The sequence below is a fragment of the Dermacentor variabilis genome, chromosome 1 (assembly GCF_050947875.1).
Source record: "Dermacentor variabilis isolate Ectoservices chromosome 1, ASM5094787v1, whole genome shotgun sequence".
Classification (NCBI taxonomy): Eukaryota; Metazoa; Arthropoda; class Arachnida; order Ixodida; family Ixodidae; genus Dermacentor; species Dermacentor variabilis.
The window spans coordinates 250,457,495-250,482,975 of NC_134568.1; the positions used below are offsets into that span (position 1 = coordinate 250,457,495).

At 43.9% G+C, this 25,481-nt stretch overlaps 1 protein-coding gene across 1 annotated transcript in view; it reads left to right on the plus strand.

Annotated features, from left to right (window-relative positions):
• Positions 1–2,558: 2,558 nt before the first annotated feature.
• LOC142573253 (uncharacterized) overlaps positions 2,559–25,481 on the plus strand; it is a 28,502-nt gene continuing 5,579 nt past the window's right edge. The window contains exons 1-16 of the mRNA XM_075682865.1: positions 2,559–2,754; positions 5,511–5,639; positions 5,773–5,866; positions 13,354–13,496; positions 15,753–15,885; positions 15,967–16,139; positions 18,266–18,349; positions 18,843–19,059; positions 19,131–19,312; positions 22,111–22,225; positions 22,738–22,877; positions 23,585–23,611; positions 23,741–23,849; positions 24,216–24,361; positions 25,034–25,169; positions 25,276–25,415. Of these exons, the coding sequence (XP_075538980.1) occupies positions 5,528–5,639; positions 5,773–5,866; positions 13,354–13,496; positions 15,753–15,885; positions 15,967–16,139; positions 18,266–18,349; positions 18,843–19,059; positions 19,131–19,312; positions 22,111–22,225; positions 22,738–22,877; positions 23,585–23,611; positions 23,741–23,849; positions 24,216–24,361; positions 25,034–25,169; positions 25,276–25,415 (1,951 nt within the window). The 5' untranslated portion in view covers positions 2,559–2,754; positions 5,511–5,527. The remainder of the gene's footprint in view (positions 2,755–5,510; positions 5,640–5,772; positions 5,867–13,353; positions 13,497–15,752; positions 15,886–15,966; positions 16,140–18,265; positions 18,350–18,842; positions 19,060–19,130; positions 19,313–22,110; positions 22,226–22,737; positions 22,878–23,584; positions 23,612–23,740; positions 23,850–24,215; positions 24,362–25,033; positions 25,170–25,275; positions 25,416–25,481) is intronic.

Here is a 25,481-nt window from a genome sequence, read left to right on the forward strand (position 1 = left end):
CGCCACTGGGTTAAATTTATCGTGTCGCCGCCATCACAACGTTTTTAGTGATGGTTTGTTGAAAAGAATACGCTACTGTAAAGAAACCTAGGTAGCCCGATTTGAATGAGTGCAGATGTTTATCGCTATTATGTGTAGTTTACAACTGAACTGCTCTAACAAGGGAAATATTTTTACGCGTATATTAAATACACGTAGAGTTAACATACGAGAATCCCTGCGTCCACATGGACTGTGCATAGCCTCCATGCCTAGTTACCTTGACACTAGTATAGTCAATTTTGTGCGCGAGCGCTGAAGGAAGGACACGTTACACGGACACCTGCTGAAGAACTAGCTCAGCTTAAGAGGAAGCTTTAGCTCAAGTGCTCCTATCTAAATACATGTAAAAGGAGAATTCGTTTTTCTCGGCAACCAGTGCACCAAATTTGACGAGGTTTGTTGCATTTAAAAGACAAACTTTATATCTAGTGACTGTCGGTTTTGAATTTTTGAGTTAGGTCGTCAATTTTTTATTAAAAATTGGCAAAAATCGAAAATTTTCAGAAAACGAAACTATCAAGTTTACAACTCTGTAACTTAACCACTAAAAATGATAATACAATTCTGTGAGTTGCATCTAATAGTATATCTAAAGCGGACAAAATTGATATGTTACACATGAATATAAAAAAATTTTATTCATAGAGAAATACAACTTTTGCAAAACCGTTGTAACCAACGTAACAAATTCACGTAAGATGTAAAATGACATATTGAATTTGTCCGCTTTGAATGATCTAATGGATGCCGCTTACAGAACCGCGATGTCGGTTCTTGATGCAGAGCTATGAACTTATAAACTTCGTGCTTCTATTTTTTTTCAAACGGTCAAATATTTGAAAATCGTTTTAAGAAAATTCAAGCCCTAAATCAAAATTCCACTTACAACAGTCACTAGAATTTAACTTTCTCTTTCAAATGCGACAAATTTCATCAAAATCGGTCCAGGGGTTATGTCATAAAAACGTTTTTGCGTTTTACATGTATTTGAATAGGCCGCGTCGGAGTTGGGCCCGAGCTAAAGCTTCCTCTTCCGAGGCTCAACAGAAACGGCGATTCCGTCGAGCCGCGACCTTTCAGCCGCGCAGCATAACTGGCATGGCAAAGTTCACAAGGGAAAGCGTTTCCGCCGAAGTGGCCGTGTTTACTGGCGCATACATCCCCTGTCCCCATGCTCGCAAACAACGCTATTTGCGAGTCGTAACAGTCTGTTAGGAGATGAGCGGACTAAAGAAGCAGTTATTTCGTAGAATCGCCAATGTTGAGCACCCATGTAGCCCCATATACTTGAATCGCTTCGTGCCGAACCGGACACAGTTATTATTGTATTTGTTCAGGTTCAGGCACGTTGCAAGAATAATTGTTCGGGTTAGGAATCAGTTCCGGCAAAAGCCGCCGTTTACGCGCAACTGGTACCGGGTTGCAATCGGGTTACAAGTGCCAACAGATCGGTTTAGGTCCACAGTGCTCTCGCCAACCACCAAGAGCTGATCCGTAATTTCAACAGAAAGATCTCAAGAGTGGCTCTGAAGAGTTTTTCCGTGCTGTAAGTGCATTATCCATTACACCACAGTGAAAGCGTCCGTGTTACAGAGCATGCAACACAGCGATGCGCAGCACGGGACTCGGTATGTATAAACCGAATTAACACGGCAAGGTGGGCGAGTTGGTGATTGAACATGTTCCTATGGGTGGGCAGCGCAACCCGGACGAAAGACGAGACGCTCGTATTGTGTACTTCCTCTCGTCCTTCGTCCGGGTTGCGCTGCCCACCCATACGAACATGTATAAACCGATGGCGAATTTGGTCATTCGGTAGCGATGATTTCTTGGATAGCAGGGCACCACGTGCATACTTAATGGAAACTCAGGATCTCGTTGGCTGCTTCAGGAGGTAAGTGGAGAGGTGCCACGCAGAGGGGTCACCCCGTGACAGTTGCAGAAGTCTTCTGGGTGAGATTTGCCGTAATCGCAGTATACGCGTTGATGGAGCCCGCGTAACTATATAGCAGATGAAACAGGTCGTACAGTCAACGGTTTATATGTGGCGGCATTGTGATCTGTTGCAGAGCAACATACTTCAAAGCAGTTCCAGGAATTCCTGGTTTTATTTTTATCACTGGTACGATTTTAGTGAAGTACTCACCAAATTATGTGCATAAATATATTACGTTAAGAGTTTAACAATAAATGAAATTATAAAATTTAGTATGTACTTATGCTTGTGTCTCGCTCGGGAAAAATGGCGTCGCAAACATTTCTGTGGCTAAAGCAGAGAACGGTAGGGCCAAACACAAGGATCACCTGAAGAGTTATGTATAGGTAGAGCTGTCGAAAAGAATGCTCCAAAAGCGTTTTTCCTTGAACTGAAGAAACAACATGTTAAGAAGGAGTGTTCTAGCTCAGTAATCTACCAACTGCCATGAGACGACGAGGAAGTCTTCAAGATTTCACCAACTGGTCTGCTATCACCATCATGCTTGTCCGGCGCGCGTGCTTTGGGAAATCGTGGCTGGTGTTCCGAAGCCGGCAAGCACAAACACCTCCCAACAGCATCTCTGTGCCCCACGGCGCGGCGTTGGGAGAGGAGCCCCTGCAAGGTAACACAGCTTTGCGTTCCCCACTCGGCGTACCTCGAGCTGGCTTCGCAGGAATGCAAGGCGACACGGTTGGCACGATAGAGCTGTGACCAAGATTGCGACGTCTGAAAAGGTGGGCTCCGCTGTCATAACATACAAGTCTCCCATTCAATGATCAGTCTGTCGGCTCTCAATACCACGGCCTCCGTAGAGATATGGCTACTAAGTGGCCCACACGGCTGCAATGAACGTGCACTGATCGCCCACATGCGCCTCTGTCGAGTAGCCTGAACAACCACTTCCAAAACCAAATCAACTTCAGCCGCGACCCAAGGAGAGGGCAGTGCCGTTAAATTGATTACATGTTGAGTTGAGAACCTTGCTAACGACAATATTCCCACAGAATTCACACTGTGAGCTTGTCGATAAATAGGTGTATGTACCGCGAACAAGAAAAGAAAAACGGCACACGGAATTAACGCACACAAACGCCTTCTTCTACTGTCTTTGCTTTCTTGTTCGCGCTACACACAGCTACCGATTCATACCAACTAGCCCGCTAACACTGGATGGAAAACAGTTTCATAGCTGGCTTTGTCCTGGATACAATAAGGCAGCCTATTTATGCCATGAGTGCAAAAGCGGAGGGGATGTATAAGAAAATTTGCAAATGCACAAAGAAAGCGCTGGATGTCCAAGATTACAGATACTCTGGCCATACCTTTGCATAGTTAAACATCTACGGTAGCTGATACCGAGCAATGTAGTAATAATTCAATTATATACCGGTGATGAACCTGACTGTTCTGTAAAATATTCAGGTAAAATGAGATTTACGTCGTAAGTTATATTATGAAACTTCTGAACAAGCCCTGTCCGTGTGCGATATCTGTTTCCTTTTTATTATCACAATCGTAAGGAAGGCAGAAGGTTGGAGTAAGTAATTTCTTGGTGATTTTCACGTTGAAAGTTTGTTCCTTCTTGCATTTTATCTAATTTTGATACAACATACACCATAATTAAATGCTTATCCTGGAGGCTGCAAAAAATATTTCATGTTGCTCGAAGAGATTAACGCCTCTGGGCTATTCAGTGCGCAGCTATAGACGGTTGGTCGAGCGAACACTCCAAAATGGACATTGTCGCTTCATGTAGAAACTGGTATCTCCTTTTTATGTAGTGCTTCCTCCGGGAAATGCCTGGCGCCGCCGACGGGCATAGCAGATTCAAGTGAACTCAAATTAAATGAGAATAACCCAAAAATCCGAGGACAGTTAAGCACTTCTTACGAGTTATGAGTTGCATTATTGTCCGAGTGAACGCCGCTGAGCGGTCCTTCGCGTTATGAACGCCTCACGGGCAAGCGAGCGCGTTGAGACGCTTGGCAAACGCCTCCTGGATAGCAGAAGGCCGGCGAACTTCGATCCGTGACGTCATGCTACCTTGCCCGACTGCCATGTAATCTACTGGGGACACTCCCGAGCAAGCTGTGGTGATTGTGACGTCACCTCTTTGGTCACGCCGGGCTTGGCGATGGAAATTTCGGTCCAAGTAGAATGATGTCATCAAGGAGAATGCACAGGCCAGCAATCAAGGAGGCGCTGGTTCAGCCCAGTCGCTAAGACACTCGACCTCTGAGCGAGTGATCGTAAGTTCGAAACTCGCCAACATTCTTCCATTCGATTTTTTTACACATTAATTTCTTTATAGCGATTACTGAGGCGAAGTTCGAACGCTTGCGCGGTTAATACAGGATTTCGAGAGCGAGGGTGACGGGGCGTCGCGGCGATGCCATCGCCAGCGCGGCAGCAGGTGTTCCCTTTCGCCGGCAATGCTCCGTCGAGACTTGGCGTGGCGTCGCAGCCAATGGGAATTTAGGTGCCATTTCGCTGCTCCAGAGGACATACGCTGGCGTTTTGGCACAATAGGCAATTTGATGCGTTCGCATCATTCTGTAACTCTAACAGACCAGCAGTTGTCCGTACTGCGGATCACATGGCTTGTAAGTTCAGTTTTGTTCCTCTTAATGTCAAATAGAAAATCGGCTGCCCCTGTCTGCTTTCTAGTCCACACCGCGCTCTCTTCCTGTCTCTTAACTTTACGCCTAACATTTTTCTTTCCGTCACTCCACTGGGCGGTCCTTAACTTCTTCTCAACCTTTATTACGGTCCAATTTCCCGCTTCATATATTATTACCGGTGGAACGCAATCACTGTACACGTCTATTTTCAAAGGTAGCAGCAAGCTGCCGTTCATTATGTGTAATGTTCTGCCGTATGCGCTCCAACCCTTTTTATTTTTCTGCGTACTTTCTTGCATGATCAGGGTCCCCTATAAGTATTTGGTCTAAAGGTAATTGTACTCTTGCACAGATTCTAGAGGCTGCAGTGGCAATCATGAATTCTTGTTCTCTTGCAAGGTTATCGAACATTGCCTTTGTCTTACACTTTCTCGGTTCTAAATCATTTCTTGCAATTTATCCCCAGCGTTGATTAACAGGACAATGTCATCTGCAAAGCGTACGTTGCTGATATATTCACCGCTTATCCCCACTCCTAATCCTTTCCAGTCTAATAATCTAAATACTTCTTGTAAGCATGCAGCGACTAGCAGGGGAGAGTTTGACTCATGCCTGAGCCCTGTCTTTATTGATATCTTTCTGATTTTCTTGTGGAAAATTAAGGTAGCTGTGGAGTTTTTATAGATATTTGCTAAGATATTCACGTATGCTTTCCTCGTACTCCTTGTTTACTTCTAGAGCGACTATAATTAAGACGTACTAAGGACGAGGCCCAGTGCTGCCCTCGATTCATTGTCGAGGCGGCGCCGTGAGCTGAATGGACGTTTAGTGATAATGAGCTAAGTGTCCTTTTATTATTTTTTTCGCAGACTTGCAGCTCAAAACGATGTCGGTGGGCAGCCTGTTAGCCTACGCCTTAATTGTCATGACCTACACAGCAAAGGGGGAACGTATACAGGTTACCGCGCAGAGTGCACGAAATATGCGAGGACACGAAGGTAAGGAGGTTTCAAAAGTTGTACTGTAACTAAATGTCAATTAATTAGCCCCGGTGTAAAATGTCATTAAAATGGCCGTGGTGCAGTGTGTTGCGCTCTTGTCTTTTTTTGTTTTTTTGTTTTGTTTTCACAGTGGAACAATGCCAGTACACTGAATTCTCTCGGAGAAGAGAAGAGTGTAACAAAAATGTCAACTTTCTGGCTTCAAGGAAGGGCAACGACTGCCAGTGAGTATTGATATTGAGCTTTTATTCCTTTCTTCCTTTCTTTCTTTCTTTCTTTCTTTCTTTCTTTCTTTCTTTCTTTCTTTCTTTCTTTCTTTCTTTCCTTCTTTCTTTCTTTCTTTCTTTCTTTCTTTCTTTCTTTCTTTCTTTCTTTCTTTGGATATCCTAAAGGCCCGGAAGGGCATTACAAATAGGGGGGGTGAGTGTTGAATAGGGAATAACAGAAATAGTCACAATGCAGGCAAATACGGCCATTCAATAAACACGAGAATGCAACGCGAAGTATAGCATGGAGATCGAAACTAAAAACAAAAAGTACAGTACTAACACGGACAGTTCAATACAATTTTTTTTCGAAGTACAATCTAGGCAACACCTCACAAAATAATGAGAACATCATGTGGGTAACTTTCGTGCTTTGTTTAGTTTCTAATAAAGATGACAACAGGTACCCCATGCAGTAGCGAATAGAAAAAGGCAAACTATTGTAACATATTTTGACGTTCGTAGTAAGACTGAAAAGCTGAGTGAAAAGATTGAGAGTCGTTGATAGTGACAATGCTAGATGGCAAGAATCCCATTGATCTATTGATAGTACGAGAGGTGCATTCCGGTATTTTTCAGTGTGCGCAAAAATAGTTTTGACTTTGTACGCGTGATCTAAGCGAGTCGAGACGTGATGTGCTCGAGAAATATGTGAGCGAGAAAATGACATGTTACTATGGTACAGGACGTCAAAAAAGATAATCTGGCAACTGTTCTGCGCATGGCAAGTAATGGCATTTTGATGGTGTCTTTCAGTATGGTGACGCTTCGAAATCGCGAATAAGACGACAGAATGAACCGTGCTGTTTTGTTAAGGACCGCTTCGAGATGGTTAGTCCAGGTGACATGATGGGGATGCCAAATGATAGATACGCATTCTAGCGAAGGCCGAACGAGCGAGTTATATGCTAATAGTCGTAGTGTCACGGCTGACGAGGTGAAGGCGTCGCTTGAGAAGGCCGAGTTTCTTTAATGCTTTTGAAGTCATGTGTTGTATATGAACTTTCCATGTTAAAGTAGAATTAGATTTTATTCCTAGGTATTTAAACATCGAGATTGAATATATTGGCACGTTGTTAATTGCGTATGTACTGACCAGTGTTTTCGATGCCGGGCTAAACTTAAGATATTTGTTTTATCTATGTTTATTTTCATCTGCGATTCTGTAAGTTTAATGAGGGCAGACTGAAGGTGAGTAACGTCGGTAGCGCTTGCTATTTCTTTATATATTATGCTGTTGTCTGCGAATAATCGAATTGTCGCCTTTATGTCAGTTGCTATATTATTAATATAAATTAAAACTATAAGTGCGCCCAACACTGACCCCTGTGGTACCCCTGATAGGATGCATGTACGGCTCGAGATATGGCTTTCTAGTTTGACGGAGTGATGACGGTTTGTTAAAAAGTGTCCGATCCATTGCGGTGTTTTATGATCAAGTTCAAGATTACGGATTCTTTAAGATCAAACGGTTATGGGGGACGCGATCAAATGCCTTCGAAAATCGACAGAGACTGCGCCGACGACAGCGATGAGTGCAGTAAACGATGAAGATCAGTTACTAATTCAAAGAGTTCAGTTTGGCAGGATAGATTTTTCCGAAAGCCGTGCTGGTTGATGAGGAGTAGGTTGTTTTCGTTTACATATCTTATAATACCCTTTTGCATTATATGTTCTAGTTACTTGCAGCTAATTCAGGTTAATGGGATGGGCCTGCAGTTGTTTGGAAGGGAACTGTCACCAGATTTAAACATAGTATTATAAACCCTGACTTCCAATCTTCCGGTACGCATGCTGTGTCGACGGATTGTTGAAATATTAAGGAAATTAAGGGCGCTGAATACTGACTGGTTAGCTTTAGGAGCAAAGCGCTGATGCTGTCGGGACCTGAACTTGTTTTAACGGGGAGGCGTTCTATTGCGCGAGATACGCCGTGCGCTGTATCCACCATAGGTGTGCAAGGAAATGCAATATGAGATTGTGAGAGCTGATGGGAATTATAGGGCAGTTCATCTGCAAAAACCGTGGCAAAATTATTGTTGAATTCCTCGGCGCAGTCGGCTACTTGTAAAGCACTGCCGTTTTCCCCCTGAAGTGGTGGTGCCGAGTGTTTATTTTTTTGGATATACGACTTTCCAGAATTTCTTGGGATCCGTTTTTAACATATTAGGAGGCGTAAAATTAAAGTACTGATCTTTCACTTCAAGAATAGTTTTTTCTGCCAATCCAGGTATCTTCTGTAGTTCTGCTAGTCAGAAGGGGTGTTCGTTCGTAATGTCTTTTTGTAAAATCTTATTTACGCACCTGTTTACTTCTCGTGTGAACCACGGATCGCCAGCAAGTGATTTTATCGCAGATTTTGTCGCGCAGGAAGCTCCTATCTCCTTTAAGTTATCGCGAGATATGCAGCGGTTGTGATTAGTCGAACGGATTTCGAAGTCTTCTTGGAATTCGTTTAAGAAGGTCTGCAGCATTTGGTTCATGTTTTCAATGTCAGCTCGCGCACAGTTCAGAATGTATTTTTTTATTTTCGTTTAGTAAGCATAAGGAGACGAGAAGGAAGACTGCACTACTTTATGGTCACTGATGGCATCTAGAACATGTATTTCAGCAGTATCAAGGTTGCTTGTGAATAAAAGATCTAAAATGTGATTACCGCGGATGAGCTAGTTGCGTGAGGTCACGATAACGACGAGAATCAACAAAACGAAGGTGATCGGCCCGGTTAATATGTGTGCTAACGGATGATGTTGACCATTATATGACAGGGTAGTTGAAATTACCACCTGTTATTAGGAGGGAGTTAGCGAACCTGTTAGTAACCAGCTCGACAGCTTCGGTAAATAGTTCTTCAAACTCAGGACGGCTGTCTCATGGCTGGTAGCAGACGCCTAAAACACACCGTGTGTGACCAAATTTGAGCAAAATTCAAAGTACTTCTAGGGGTGAGTCGGCAACAATCATGGCTGATGGTCCTCTCTTACTGCAATAAGCACGCCACCACCTCTAGAACCAGTTCTACCTTTCCGAAAAATTACAACCGATGAGGGAAGCGCGAGATCATTGCTACTGATGTCATCTGAAAGCCACGTTTCCGTGCCAAGAATGATATCTGATGACGCGGCATGACTGATCCCTTTGAATGTGTCAAGTTTGGGGAAGATGCTGAAAAAGTCTGCTGAGAGCAGTGACGCCGGGCGGACATTAGTCTGGGCGCTGTGCGTAATTGCATGTTGCCATTCGGTTCGGCGCTTCTCTGCTTCTTTTATGCTAATTACTTTATCCGAGGCAGGATCATACCGGTAAATTCCGCTACGCATGTGGAGTTTGTTAAAGCGCGCGGAAAAGCGTTCATTTGGTTTCGTTTTTCTTTCGCGAAGTCGTACAATTTCTTTCGCGCAAGTTACACTGTTGGAGGAAAATCTTCTTCCAACCAAACTTTAAGTGACTTCAGGTCCTTCAGCTTGCTCGCATTACGTAAAGCATCGATTTTTCCCTTAAATTTCAAAAGATTTCCGTAACTTTACAGAGCTAGCATAGTAGGTAATGCATGCGCGTAAGTGCGCACTGCTCATTAATCGCCTCTGCCGCTAGCGGCGTTCTGGGCGCAAGGCGGAGGGATTATTTCATGCCTCGCTATGTCATTCTACGCTTGACATAGTCGTCATTAGTGAAATAGGCCATTCAGCCACACCGCGTTCCACGTAAGTCCTGTTAAGCTACGGGGAAACAATCTGAAGGGACCTGTGCTAACCACGAACTTAGAAACAATTTGCGCTGATTATCACGTAAGGCTGTAGTTCACTGTAGTTGTCAATTAAATTGTTCTCAATGACTTGTAGTCAGCCTAGTTGTTCTCTTAATTGTCATATTCTTTGCCGAATCTTGACAACGTATGGTAGTTCGACTTTTTAGAATAGGACGGTTTATATTTTTTTAGACATAATACGGCTTTCTTCTTTCCTGCACCTAGCAGAGTGAGAAGAAAACTTATCCTGATAGAAAAACAAAGATTAGGGAGAAGTGAACAGTGCAAACGCGGGGTAGTGTAAGGCGACGCAAACATTGTCCCTTATCCTTCACTCTGATCACTTTTCTGTAATGATGTATAAAGTTTCCCCGTAGCACTTATACTGCAGAAAGATGGGAGGTAAAGGGAGTAAATAAAATACCTGACTACGACACTTGAAGGGCCCCTCACCAGCTCTGGCCATTTTGAGCTGACAAGCGCAGTGCATGCCATGCGCGCTAACGATCGTGTCTGCTAAGTATTACATCGCTGCGCACCGCGGAAAGCGCTCTAATTTCTAACCAAACGCCGTTTGCCCTTCTCCTCGCGGACGCCGCGCTCCGGGCCAGGTTGTCGACGTATATCGCGGAAGTACACCTACGTACATACATGGCAGTGCTGTGACGTCGCTCATACTGACACGTGACTTTGAGAATTATTCAAAGCAACAGCCGTTATTTGTTTAATCTGTTGCTTCACTAGATGAATGAAAGTGTAGAGAAATAACAAAGCCTACAAACCGAATGTCTGTGTGTCCTTGCTACTTCATACAGTAGCAAGATAGATGTACTGTTTCGTCTGCTTGTTCCCACGTTGTGCAGTCACGCGTGCAGAGAGCGAAACTATGTCATTTTCTACCGTGTTCCAGCGCGCGATCATGCTCTGTGATCCGCTTGCGTCTGTCTGAGTGCTCGTGTAGCGCTGACTTATAGTGGTGTTCAGGTGTTCAGGTGTTCTCGTGCACAGCGCGCAAAATTGTGCGCAGCGCGAAACGAGACAATCACAACAGCTTGCGCGCGACGCCGTCAGCGGAAATACGCCGCGCAGCAAAAAAAAAAAAAAAAAAGCGAGGGAGAAGAAGGAGAAAAAAGGCGGGGCCCGTGACGTATGCGCCACGTGATCCTCCAGCTCCGGTATGGGAGAACGCAGAGAAGGAATTTCACTTGCGGAGACTAGACGGAGACAAGTGAAGAGAGAGAGCTGTTGGCGGTGACGCTCGCCTACTGAAATTATGAGTTCACGGCACTGCAATATTTATATCTGGACTATTAATGAACGAATTAAAAAAATATTGCGGTAGAGCGCTGCTCAGAGGGCACGTGACAACTTCCAACGTATAACCAAAATTGACTATGTGGCCTGGTGAGGGGCCCTTTAAGAAAAACAAACATGCAGTCCACTTAAAAACATTAGGCCTGCTTTGTGTCAACATGTATCTAAGCGCAAACGTAAACGATATTGTGAATGCTTTCATCATAATAGATATAATACCTCTCGTTGTTTCTATTCATGGACACTTGTCCATTCAACATCTGGCAGCGATCACGCCCATACATGCGCCTTCAGCCAGCGATAATGTAAAAGACGGCATAATAGAACACACCAAATGCGCGGCTGACAATTACTCCACATTAATATTAGTCGTGTAATCTATATACGATGACCTCGCCGCATAAAAATGATCGAACTTTACTAATTTTTCGATGACCACGCCATACAAATTCCCAGTAGCATTTGAGCGTGCTACAATAAGGCAATAATTATTTGACCTAACATGGTACTACATTAAATAGAGAAACCACGGGATATTGTGCTGCCTTTGTGGCTGAAATTACAATCCCTTGGTGGACAGGTCGCGCACCTTCGCGCACGCAGAGAGGCAATAATAAGGGCACGACCACTGCCACCAGAGGGCACCATGCTATGCGCCTTTCGGACGCTTATCTGCAGTTACATGAGCAGTCCCAATAGAACAACTCTCGGGAAAGGAACCTGAAATGAAATATCAAACGATTGTGTTCAGTGCACTTCACAAAGAAGCAACGTATACATGATGCGTCATAGGTTTTGTAGGTCGGGAATCACAACGTTCTGCATCAAAACGTCCTACCTTTCATCACTCTGGTTGAGTTGGTCGTTGTCATGAGCAATCGAATGGGCATGTCAAGATAAGCCTCTGTTTCTCGTTCGGTTATTGCAAAATTTGTTACTTGAGGGTTGCCTTATTTGTAGTGCAAAAAAAAAAAGTGCCAAGGAAGATTTTCTTGCGCGCATCCCCTTGCACTTACGAACATGAGAAATGATCAGTGTTGACAACGTTTTATTCTTCTTTGTTTTCTTTGTCTTGATACGGGTTGTTTGGCATAATGTATGTGTCCATGTGTGGAGCAAATGTGCAGCCTTGTATCCCGTCATCGTCCACCCACTCCTAATCCGCACCTTCAAGCTTTAAATAAATAATATCAGTCACAAATCATTGGGTGAATAATTATTACATAATACTCTATGTAAGCGCTCTCTATGTAAGCACTCTACGCCCTCTAAGCTTAAACTCCAGCAGCAATCCGCTCATCTAGTTCCTGCACATGGTGCTGGTAATTTTAGGGCTTGGATCACGACCTCTGCGATATCGCATTTCCTTCCTGTTTCGAGACATTGACTAGCCCAGGTAGTGCGAATGTGCCGCAGCTCCATAGAAGCGAGGAAATACAGAAACGACATCGACCACACCAACTATGGAATTGGCGACAAATGCGGCATGAGGAGCTAAGCTACAAGACGGCGCGGAAGCACCCAAACATATGAAAGTGGGAAATATAGGTGTTGGTGAATAGATGGAACCTCGTTCCTATGTACCATATCGTGCACACCACAAATGCGTTGTGGCTTTCTATTATATATGGTTTTTCTTTAGCTGCACAAAATTTTTTTTTAATTTCCTCTTGCAAATAGCACAATTTTAAACCCTTAGATGAATTACTCGAAGAGTCGGCCATTACTTCTACAAGAAATCTAAATGATTAATGGAATACTTAAAATAATTACCATTCATTAAATTTTTAATTATTTGCGGTACATGTTTCAATGTACGAAACGTAGCTGGTGAGTTTACGAGGCATATAGACTTGGAACGAATACTAAGGATAGAACCGGTTTCGAGGTATGCGCCGTCAGACTTGCGGTAAAAACGCACTGTTGTTGCACTTAATAAAAAAAGCAAAAAGAGAAAAAGAACACTGTGTTATGCACTGAAGTACAAAAGTAACTGGAACACTAATGAATTTCGTCGAACGCTTTGAAAATTAATATCTTTAAACTGATGTAGTCCTGAGAACTTGTGCCAAGTGGATATGCCTTGCGAACTCACCAGCTGCAATTGGTAGACTGAAATATGTGACAAACTAATTAACTAAAAACTTAATTGCTGTAATTATGTTAATCATTCAAGTAAGCCTTTTTATTTCTCACGGAAGCAATGGCTACCTCATCAAGTAATTTAACTCAAGGGACAACATTCTGCTATTTGCCACAGGCAACCTTTAAAAATTTGGTGGAGCTAAGACAAAGCACCTGGTATAGTCGCTGACAATACATGCAATCTGTGCCTATCGCAAAATGGCAAATGTAAGTAATGCCATCGCTCACTGCTGCGCAGTGTGATGCAAATTTACGTCGACTGCCTGACCATGGCGCTGAGGAACACCGGCTGCACAACGAACCCTTTCTTCCTGACTTCGGAATCAAATCTAATAAGAAGGAAGGTGCGCGACAAAAACCTCACCTGCGACCTCTACAGTGGTAAGATGTTGAGTATCTTTGATTTCCCTTGGCTTTTCTTTTAGACTATCATTAGCCCACAGGCTTAAGAGGAAGTTTTAGCTCGGGCCCAACTCCGACGCGGCCTATTCAAATACATATAAAACGCGGAAACGCTTTTCTGAGATAACCCCTGGAACGATTTTAATAAATTTATTGCATTTGAGAGGGAAAGCTAAATTATGTCTGTTAGAAGCGCAATTTCGATTTATGGTCTGAATTTTGTTAAAAGAATTTTCGAAAATTCGAAAATTAGATATAGAAGCACGAAGTTTACAAATTAATAGATCTGCACCAAGAACAGATATAGCGGTTCTGTAAACGACATCCGTTAGATCATTCAAAGCGGACGAATTCGATATGTCAATTTACATCTTACGTGAATTTGTTACGTTGTGTATAAGTGTTCTGCAAAAGCTGTATTTCAATATTATACATTTTTTTCAGGTTCATGTGTAACATACGAATTTTGTCCGCTTTAGACATACTATTAGATGCAATTCACAGAATTATGATATCATGTTTCATTGCTGTATTACAGAGTGGTAAACTTGATAGTTTCGCATTCTGAAAATCTGCGACTTTTGCCAATTGACAACCTAAATCAAAAATTAGAAACGAACAGTCACTAGATTTTAAGTTCTTCTTTTAAGTGCAACAAACCTCGTCAAATTTGGTGCAGTGGTTGCCGAGAAAAACGAATTCTCCTTTTACATGTTTTTACATAGGAGCACCCGAGCTGAAGCTTCCTTTTAAGTTCAAAGCGCGAAATACTCAAGACAGCGGAGAGGGGGATAGTTACAATCGCTTGCCAATTCGTGTATAATTCGGTCAAATTCTTTGCATTCCGACGACTATGTTGAGAATGCGACCACTCAACTTCGGACCCCCCCCCCCCCCCCCCCTGCAACCGTGACCACGCATTGAGTGTGGAAAGCCGTACTCAAAAAATACCTCGCTTATGGCAAAAATGCGTTCAAATAAGCTTCCACCGGCTTGATGCTCTGCTCTGTTCAGGATAATACAGATGATGTAGGGTCCTGTTCTTGAAAGCTGAAGTCGAGCCTTTCCAGCGCAATGTCTCGGGAAGAAGGTGGGATAGTTGAGCACAACGTTTGCTGTGGCAATCTGACACCTGGCATCCCAAATGCACCTCGCAGTTGAGCTGGGCTGCCATTCTTCCGCCTTCTAAGCTATAGGTGCCATAATGGCAGCCCTAAGGCCTGGTAGCGTGCGTGTTAATGTTTTTACTGAAGGGGCGGTGCGGCAGTCTCGTAATGTCCACACATGACTGGGGACATTAACGGCCAACATCCATAACGGCCAACATTCATAACGGCCAACATCCACAGCTGGAAGCAGGCGCAGTTTCTATAGGGAAGCGCCATTGCAAACTTATCGCTCCTGCTATCATTAAACAACAAGAATATATGCAGGAAATCGACTCTATAGGCCAGAATCTTTTACTCTCGAACGCGTGTTTAGAGCAAAGGTATTTAATTTACACCCCATGTGACCATCTGTAGGCACGGCGCGCGTAGGGGCCGCCCAGGTTTTTTGACGGGAAGGATGCCGAGCTCAGCGGTATCCTCCTCGCTCGTTCGCGGTTGCCACAGCCCCTACGAAATATCGCTGCCATCTATAAACATTAAAGATTCTGGTACATACGCCTAGCCCTACATTTCACATGAGCGGTATTGCTTTTCATGACCGTATATCCGTTGCGAATTTGATATGAAGTTTGATGTATGGGAGCTTGTGGAAGGGGAGGAGGGGGAGGCTAGTCAAAATTTTGAGGCCTTTTTTTTGTGCGCGCTGTCAAGCGATTTGTCACGAAACTAAAGTGTTGATTGAAATATTTCAGGGAAGCGGTGGATTTTTGTCGACAATCTAAATAACGGATGGTGCTCTTAAAATTACGTATATTGCTCTAGATTCCTGCCGCGCCCCGATGCAATACTTTTATTACAACATGGACCTTAAAAGCACTAATGGAAAGTTTAATGAACAAATTTTAGTTTATTAGCGGATCAACTGCGGCGGCTACCCACCAACCTTGTCGACAGGGTTGAAGGTAACCGTATAGAAAGCGTCCCGCAATCAGAGTAGATAAACCGCCTTTGTTTTAAAAAAATCCGTTTCCATAAAATGGCACCTGGTATGTTTGTCTTGAAAGGTCATTGATACAGCGTCGACTTTAGTGTATATTACGGTGGTAACATTGGAAATGTACTGCAGATCTACTGATACTCCAGGAAGGCTCCGAACATAACTGCTTGCGGGTTCGTGCCGTGAAGCTATTCTTCAAATGCGGCACGGCGTTTCATTTCCACATAGAAGGAAAGTCATTGACGCCAGGAACAATATGCGAGTAAGTGAGCTATTCAGATTACTGTTTGCTGAGCAAAACTTGTCTCATTAGGGCTAAACGTGTTCATTAATCTCTACGCAGACTCTTGAAAACGTACGTGGAGTGCGGAAACGTCGCTCTTAAGGACACAAACTGCACAAACGACGAAACGCTGCAGGCGCACATGGGTTTTTTCTTGAGGCAGTCCCTGCAAAAACACTCGTTGCATTGCCCTAATATCACCAGCCACAAGAGAATGTCGCCGTTCTTGAAAGGTAGGCCAACTTAAGAAGTCAAAAAGATAGGTGGGCTCCTATTAAAGGACACGCAGGGGGGAGCATAGAGAGACGGACGCTCTCAACGCAGAATGGAGATGCTAAAAATTGGTCTCGCGTTGTAACACGAAAAGCAGCAATAAGAATGGCTAAATCATTAATTGCTAACAACTAAATTACTAATTTAGACAAATCTGCCACGGAATGCCTAATGGCGCTGTTTTCGCTATACAACTGTCTACAAAAAGCATCCAACCAACTTTTTTACAAACATATTCAGCTGTTACTTAGCCGTGGTGAGGTGAGCCAATTACATCCACGCCTTTTAGAGCGCAGCCCTCAGGCGCCCCTTCCTGCGTTGAGCGCCGGCGTGCCTCGTCCGCCCTCGGCGTAACCGAGCGAACGAGCACATCGAACGCTGAAAGAGCGAACGCGGAACGCAGCGCCGGACGAGAGCAAAATGAGCGCGAGGAGGAAAGCGAAGAAAGCCACCTCAAAGCCCCGCTCGATGGCGCTCACGTCCGCGCATCCGCGACACCGGCGGCACTGGCGGTGCGGGGGACAGATAAGAAACAACCAGAAAGCTCGCCTTCGCGCACAGCGTTCACCGCAAGCGTTTCCCGGTAAAAATTACGTTTGCATAAACTGCAGTCGCCGGGAAGCAGAAACTGTGTGGCCAGTCTATACAGGGCGTCCCACCTAACTTTAGCGAGAGATTAAATATATGCGAATGCCACGTAGCTGGCCATAACCACGGTAATGTTGCTTGCCGTCGCTTGGAGATACTCAGATTACTTGTTTTATTCTAATTGCACAATTAGTGCTAATTAATTACACATCTTTTCAAATATTATAATTAGATAAAAAGTGTCATTGAGGAAATTGTAGAGCGACATGAAACACTCCAGATACGGCTTCCTGTTGCTCAACACGTGCTTCACGAAAGTGTTTTCCCGGGCGTCAAAGAAGCCCACGAGTACAGGTAAAGTGTTCCGAGCGGCCAGTCGCGCGGCAATTTTTCATGCATTTGCGGGCTTCTTTCACGCTCGGAAAAATACTTTTATGTAGCACGTATTGAGCAATAGAATGCCGTATCGTGAGTTTTTCATGTCGCGCTACAATTTTCCCACTGACACTTTTCATCTGATTATAATATTCGAGGAGTCCATACGAACTAATTATCTAATTAGGCGGAATGAAAAAACATAATCTGAGTATCTTAAACCCTGGCTAAAGTTAGCTGGGAAACCCTGATGGGACACCCTGTATAGCGCGTCACGGCTCTGTCAGTCGGTGCGGTGATCGGTGCGATGCCTCAATATATCGCGAAATGAAAATACGTATAGAGCTGCGCTCAAATTTCCCATTCGAGAGTATCGTAATCGTCGGTGATTTTTTTTTTTTGCAGTGCCTATAACAGCATTGCGCACAACAACTACACATAACTAAATTGTGCAATCACATATAGTTCATCGAGCATTATAAATTTTGCCACCTGCTGAGAACAATTTCTCCAAAATCATAAAAAAAAAACTGTTCGAATCTACCTGAAAGAGGGCCATGATTCTTCATTCAGGCCCTATTACTGACATATACTGGGTGTGCCACGCAACTAGGGGCAGAATTTACATATTATGCAAGTGCCACGTGGCCGGACAGAACCAAAGTAATGTTGTCTGCCGTCACTTGGAGCAAATCAGGCTATTTTTTCTATTTGCCTAATTACATAATTAATTATAAATAATTAATCAACTGCTTAAATGTTATATCAGAGCAAAAGTGTCAATGAGAAAATTGTAGACTATCGTCAAAAAATTCCCGTTCCAGTTCTCTGTTGCTCAATGCGCGCTATATACAAGTTTTTTTCCCAAGTGTGAAAGAAAGCCTCTGAAATACAAAATGCCGCGCGACTAGTCACGTGGCACCCTTTAGTATTTTATCTATATTCTTACATTTTTGGAACTGGAGAAGAGTTAACATATGTCAGGCCACCCCGTTTCAGTTTTTCCTTCTGTAACTAAAAATTTGTCTAGCACGCCGAGAACGCGTTCTGAGGCAAGCTGCAAGCGTTTGCCTGCCTTGAACTGCTTTGCTACGGTGGTCATGAACATTATTCTGTTTTCAAGGTGCTCCAAGAGCGGCTTCCAAAGTTCAGCACTGGGCCATGGCAAACAGTGAATACGGCAATGCGGATGAGCATCGCGACGAAGGTATGTTCATATTCAGTCGCATTGCACGACATGTCAGAAGCAGAAGTCGCCAAACACAAACCCGTCGTGGTGGCATAGTGGTGATGGTGTTGCGGTGCTAAGCCCGCGAACGCGCGATCGAATCCCGACCGCGGCGGCTGCATTTTGATGGGGTGAAGAAAACGCCCATGTAGCATGCATTGGGTGCACGTTAATGAACCCCAGGTGGCCAAAGCTTATCCCGAGTCCCGCACTACGGCGCGCCTCATAATCACATCGTGGTTTTAGCACATCAAACCGCAGATTTTATTATTCTTTTTTTTTTACCAAACACCAACGGTGCAACATTTCGTGCAGATCTTGAATATGTATGACTCCCGTGTTCTTGGTTATAACTGCATGTATTCCCGTGTCCTTCTTGACATTTAACGCAATTTTGAGCATATAAAGCGCCTATAGCAACTATTTTTCAATAACAGCTGCTGTTCTTTCACTAATTATTTTTTTTTCATAGAGCCCCACTTGAAGCATACCAAAGGATGTGCTATTGAAGACGCCCTGCGTCGTTATTTCACGTGTGGTTCAAACTTTCTATGGAAGATGGTGATATGGAAAAGACATTTTGCGAAGCACCAGCACGTGTACAACCTTGCTGCGAATGAAACGGGCCCGACAACACCTTCTCTCAGAATGTTGGCGAGGAAGGCGAACGAGGATGACGAAGTCTGCGGGTTGGTTCTTCTTAATCCTATCCAGCGACAGCGAGTACAGTATTATTAACGCGTATTTTTTTGTCCACCAGGGTGATCAAACAACTCCAAGAATGCACGAACGAAATCATATCCCACAGCGAGTGCAAGAATGTTGATGGCCTCTCCACAAAAATGCTCACCATGCAGGAAATACTCATCGGAGACTCAGCGAAGTCAGCCTGCAAATTCTTGCATAAGGAAAAGCACGCTGTCTATTCATCGTACAGCAAACGTGAGAACGGCCGAATGTTGGTTTGGAACCCGTATAAAGACTGAATCCCTCTTAGGATCTCGCGCACTCTGCAGTGGACTATAGCCGAGTATTGAGTGTTGGTTCCCCATGTTTACTGCGAAGTCGGCACCTTATTATATGCCGAAGTGGACGGCTGTTGCGTGAGAAATATTGAAAGGGCAGAGATCGCGAAAACGTTGTAATAGTAGGGCTCGTTGCCCTTCCTCGTGACAGAAAAAAAATCGCTTACTGAATATTATTACACTGCCCACTATTTAAAAAAATTGATTGTTTTTTTAATCATCGCCTGTGTCTCATGTTCTTCCTATTGAGGCGCATCTATCGGAGAGGCGGAAGTTACCTGCATAAAGATAGAAACGTTCAGGGAGCTAATTGAAAAAAATCCACTAATCATTTTTCATTATTCTCTTTAGGACACACGTCTCAATCGCAAAACTGAAGCTGAGATTTAGCGAAGTCATGCTTGGTCAGCAGAACTCATAAGTTTAGAGCCACATTGGAGGTATCCAGCCGTAAAGTGTATTACGAAATACATGGTAGTTCCAGCTAGCTGCTTCCGAAAAGCATGTGTCAAGCAGTTCGGTATATCTTAACTGCAACGCCAATGCATTCTTTAGCAGAAATTGAGCCCGGAGATCGCGAAAGTGGCGTCAGCCTTAGAATTTAATATAAACAGACATGATGTCACGACTGTGTAGCTTTAAGTTCGCAATTGAAGCATGTGCCCTAAAATGAATCACTAGAAAGTTAAATATTTCTAGTTAGCCACATGAACGCTGTTGCGCTTCATCGCTTAAGTAGCTTCCACCTTTTTCGGTAATTCACGTGAACAGGCCGAACTGCGCAAAATGTTCAATGCGGTTTGTAAAAAATTTGTCCCAACTAAAAAAAAGGAAAGCACACGGTACAAAACCATATGAAGCAAAAAAAGAAGCATACGGGGAATTACTTTTTCAACTGCCTAAAAATAAACTAGGGAGTTCAATTAGCGATAAAGTTGAGTATTTCAATCAAGGAAAAGGTAAACGAAAGTGGGGAAAAGATAATTTCGCGGCCGCTTAGAGGCGAACCCTTAACCTCCACATGACGCGTGCGTTGCTTTACAGATTCAGCTATGTTAATTACGGCATTCCCTCTGGCTACAGCGTTAGGCATTTGCGTACATCTCTACAAAGCCTAGGCATTGGTATGTTAGCGAGCGCTACTCATGGCCATAACAGCGGATGTCATACCTCTTTCAACCACAGGCGTCACGTAGTGCGTGAACCTAGGACACGCCAACTGGCCAACAAGCCCTCGCATACTAACTCAAGACATTCTGGCTGAACTAGTCGTGACCATCGATATGAAACGAGCGAGAAGATTAAGCGGACCGAAGGGCTCCTTTTTTAGTAACAACCTAATGAAACCAAACGACAAGTAAGACAAGGAAAGCACAGAGAGCCCTGAGGCATCATCGAAAGGCACTTATTTACCAAGTGCTGTCGAACGGCACTAATAACCCTGCCAGGTATCGGGAGGTCGTCGCCAGCAGATGTATATCTTAATAAATCACTGCATCATTTTGCGCTTCCTGTGAAAAAGTCGTGCTTAAATTCTCGAAGAAGTATGCACTTAGAGCTGTCTTTGACGAAATCATAACACGGAATTAGCTGATATTCGTGGTCCAGTAAGAATACAATGACAAATTTCAGGCATGCGCACACATATCCTGTCACAGCAACTAATTGTGAACGCTAAACTTTTTTCCAAATTACTGCATGTCGAATCTACCGGTTGAATTTTGGTCGATTAGCCACAGACAGGCACGGCACCTATGAAGGGTCGCCAACTGAGCGCACGCATAGGCAATAACGAACAATATCTACTCACTTGGGAGAGCAGCGGTCTAGTGCGTTCATACCAAATGGTAAAAGCTCACGTGTTCCCTAGCTACGCGACTTTAGTCGCCAATTCTGCATGCAAAGCAAGCGCCGTCTAAATTTGTAAATTTTTTTTATATACCAGAGGATGGAACTGTATGGTGCGCAAGGTTTTATTCTGGTGCTTCGTTTGTTCAGATAAGTTTAATAACTAGAGAATATTTGGGCAAGAGCTTAATCACGGCGTCTTTCTGCCACACTGGCAGGTGTGGTACGTATGCCATGTTTGTTGGGTAATTGATGCAGGCGGCTTGTGGTTTCACCATCGCTTATCTGCAAGGTTGAAAACACTTGGGTAAAGTTGATGCTAGAGCAATAAATAAATATATCGCTCATCTATAAACGCCCCAAAAAGCACTAAACAGCACCCGGAAGGCTGAGCAACACTGCTTTATCCGAAAATATATTATAAAATCAAGCGTCAGGAAGAAAACGAAATTCGCTGCGACTTGCCGGCGATGTCTCGCATTTGACGTAAGCCTCTGGTCGTGCAACGGGGATCAAGCAACGAGTGGTGCCCAAGTTTCAAGCATTGCCCGAAAAATCCCATGGTTGTATGAATACTTATTTCATAACTGTAAAATTGTATAAATATGTAACAAAAAGATTGTAAAAGGTGCTGTAAAGACACCATGCTCCATAACTTACTTGAGAATGTAACATTTTCAGGCCAGCAGAGAGGCTAAAAGAGCATTGCAATGTATCCAGTAAAAACTGTGCTATTGAGCAGATACTATATAATCACTGCTGTCAGCTTAGCGGTTAAATAGCAAATAAGCTACGAAGAAGACATGTAGCACATCACTCTTTTGACTTCCATGAACGCTGAGATGCTTTTCCGTGTTTCCCATGTAGAGAATCTGCCTCCACCAGGTTGCTCGTACAGAAAGCTTGTCAAGCTCTTTTCGTACTGCGTGGTCAATTTCTTCTCAAGTTTTGCCATGGCCAAGGACACCGTGCAGGCGTGCATGTGAGTATAAGACGCTGAAAGACCTTAAGACATTAAGCGCACATCTCATTTGCATGCTATTCGCTGAGTCCAAGCAAAATTGCAAATTGGGAGAGTTGATAACAATCCACTTTTACCGGCACCCCCTGAATTCAACTACGTCTTCACCTGAATCCTAGCGGTGAATGCACTGAACAACACCGAAGCGACGTGCCCCGATGGCCCCACGTGCTTCCGCGGGCGTCGTGTTGATGGCTCGGTGCATGGCTATTCGGCCCCAATGTCTTCAATGCGATTGAGTAGCAGCGTGGCCTTTTTTTTTACACTTCGGTGCGCCGAACATTGACTGTTTTATACGCTTACGTCCCATCCATGTAAACGCGACACGACTGTAGAATTGGGTAGGGATCAGTCGGCACCAATAATACGCCTTTCGTTCAGCTTTTACCTTGGCGATTTTTATGGGTTGTAATCGGTGATGCTTGCCTCGGGAGATTCGGTTTAGTGACAGCACAGTTGCATCTTGCATGCAGGTTTCTTGGCAGACATGGTTCCTGTGTGCAACAGGCACGCAAGCTGACCAACTGCAGCATGAAAGTGAAAGAGCTGGAAGATTTTGTCTACCTCACGAACGTTGTGCAGGACAAATACTCCTCGCAGTGCAAGCCAGAAGGTAGGCGGGCTCGTTTGTTTGCTTGTGCAGGCTAAATCCGTGTCAGAAATCCGTTTGCGAAATCCTTTCTAGAAAGTGAGAACATAAGCGGGCTCATAGATAAAGAATAAATAGTGTATCAATAATGTTAACCGTGCCTTTACATTGTGAAGTAAAAACTGGGAAAGCAAAAAAAAAAAAAAAATAAGCGGTGCGCTTTCACTTTATATCTGGTGAAAAGACACGGACATGAGATGGTGTTGAGATGTATGGTAAATTGAAGTACTCGTGGCCAATTTGGTTGAGCTTATATCTTCTTACATATACATGCCCCAACAAACAGTCAGCTTGTACAAACCAGAACGGCGGTCAATATCGGTATACGACGCTCACTGTACGTTACAGGCATGATGTGCTATTTTTGCGACACCTAATGCGGATGGTAACTGAGGCCTCGAATGCACTCTTCTGAGTGGATAAATGTACGAAAAACAGTAACATCAAGGTTTGCAATGTCAAACATAAATTACCGCAAGAACTCGGTGCTTTCATAAACTGGAAAGTCTGCTGACGGTCATCAAAAAACTTACGAATCCATTTTGTGAATGCATTTTTGAAGAAGCAGAGGGGAAGCTATTTGTTTTTCATGTGTGATGGTGCTGCGCTTCTATTCTTTAAACATCTGCCGTTCATTGAATAACCGGACAAATTTCTCTCTAAATTTTCAGACAAGAACACACTGGCGGAGAAGAAAGGTACTGCTTTGCTTTTCATAAACAAATGAAAGAAAGTTTAATCGCTTATAGAAGGTTCCCTAGACAGTCGAAGTGTGCTGATATTAATCAGTAATCATTAATATTATTCTCTCTTGCATATGAATCAAGCGGAAGCTGGAGTGCCGTCTCTCTGCAAGAAGAAAAGTCTACTTCAAAAATACCTGAGGTGCAGTTTTACGCTCCAAAATAAGCTCTCGGTCAAGATCGACGAATGTAGGTGAGTACTGCTGCATGACGTAATGTTTCGCCATATCATCATGCCATATTTAACTACTTTATTATCGACAAACTGTAAGCAACGGAAGAAGATAATACTAGAGTTCTTAGTGACATGTTAGATAGACAGCAGAACGCTGTGCAATTCCCCTGAGCAAGCGGCCGATTCCGTGTGAGCAAATCAAAGCCATCGTGAGCTCAGAAAGATTGCTCTGCTCTTGCGTAATTTCACGGGCTGCGAACAAAAGTTGCAATTGTTTGTTATTTATTTAATTTGTAGAGTTTACAGCTCTCGAACTTATAGACATTATATGACAACATATACTCTTCTGATAGCGAACAATTGTCTTTTGTTCTTACTTTCTAGGGCTCTTGATTCATTTTCGCAGTGTTTCATGGAAGCCCGAGCAGACAACGAGTGCACATACACGGACGACACCTTCACCTCCATTATGCAGATGCAGACGGAGTTAATGACCGACACCCTTAGGTCTCGCTGCACGCAGAAGTCCGGTAAGGTCCGCAGGCATTTGCGAACATTTCACGAGGAGGCTGCAAATGTGTATCGCAATGGAGCTTTCGACTCGAAGATTAATTTATTTGAAAAAGTTGGCCCTTCGTGGAACTTGCATTACGTTTTTCTTAAGGTCGTAGGTAAGGTTATCAATACTACTCTGGAGTGGAGTAACATGCTAGTGGAGTAATGATAACTGTACGGCAGGTAAGTTTTCCATGCAAGTAGAATTGGCGCAAGTTTGGGCTCCATGCCCATCGATGGTCAACCATCTCTGCGCCTGCAGCTGAAAGGCTGCAGTGATGGCTTGTCCGTGAACGCGTGCGTGTGTATGTGCGTGTCTGGGTTCAGGAAGAGGGACAGTGGAGAGCGGTGGCGTTTGAAAATGTCGCTGAGTCGAAATAGACTCAAACTTTGTTACGGGTGGCTTGGTGGGTGCTCGATCTTATTGTAGGATGCATCCATTGTAGACGTGGGATGGGGAGAGAGTATCAATCCAATTTGATAGGGATAATGATAAAGTACCGTTGACGCTGAAGAATAATTTCAAAAATTAGGGACCACTGAAACAAGTACTCTGAGGTTCTGTCTTAGACAACTTGCGCTAAGCAAAAGGTGGCACAAGCATGTTGGCGATACTTTTAAAAAGTGCAATGCCTGTTTCTCGGCAGCCGACTTGAATGTCTTGCTGAAATGCGCTCAACCCGACGCGCTGAAGAAGATGCTTCTTTGTGGCCTTTCTTATAACAAGCTCATGGAAGATTTGAAGAGGCAAGGGGAGTACTACGTCACGTCGACGACATGCAGGTAAATTCAAACTACCTTTAAGTGAGCATAAATATGACCCGCGCTTAGCACGGTTCACAGATCTTGCTCACGCGGACTGCTTTTTCCCTTTCTTTTATCTGGTCAGTTACTTAGCAGAATACCAGCACTGCATGATCGATGTCGAGAGGACCACTGGCTGCACGAAGTCTACACTTCACCAGCACACGTCGGCTATACTGAATTTCTGGACTTGGAACGTGGCTCCATTGTGTGAAAGCGCCGCTTGTAAGTATGACTACGTCTCTATCTTGCCTGATAAAGACCACCAGCAATTTTCTCTTTGCTCTTCAT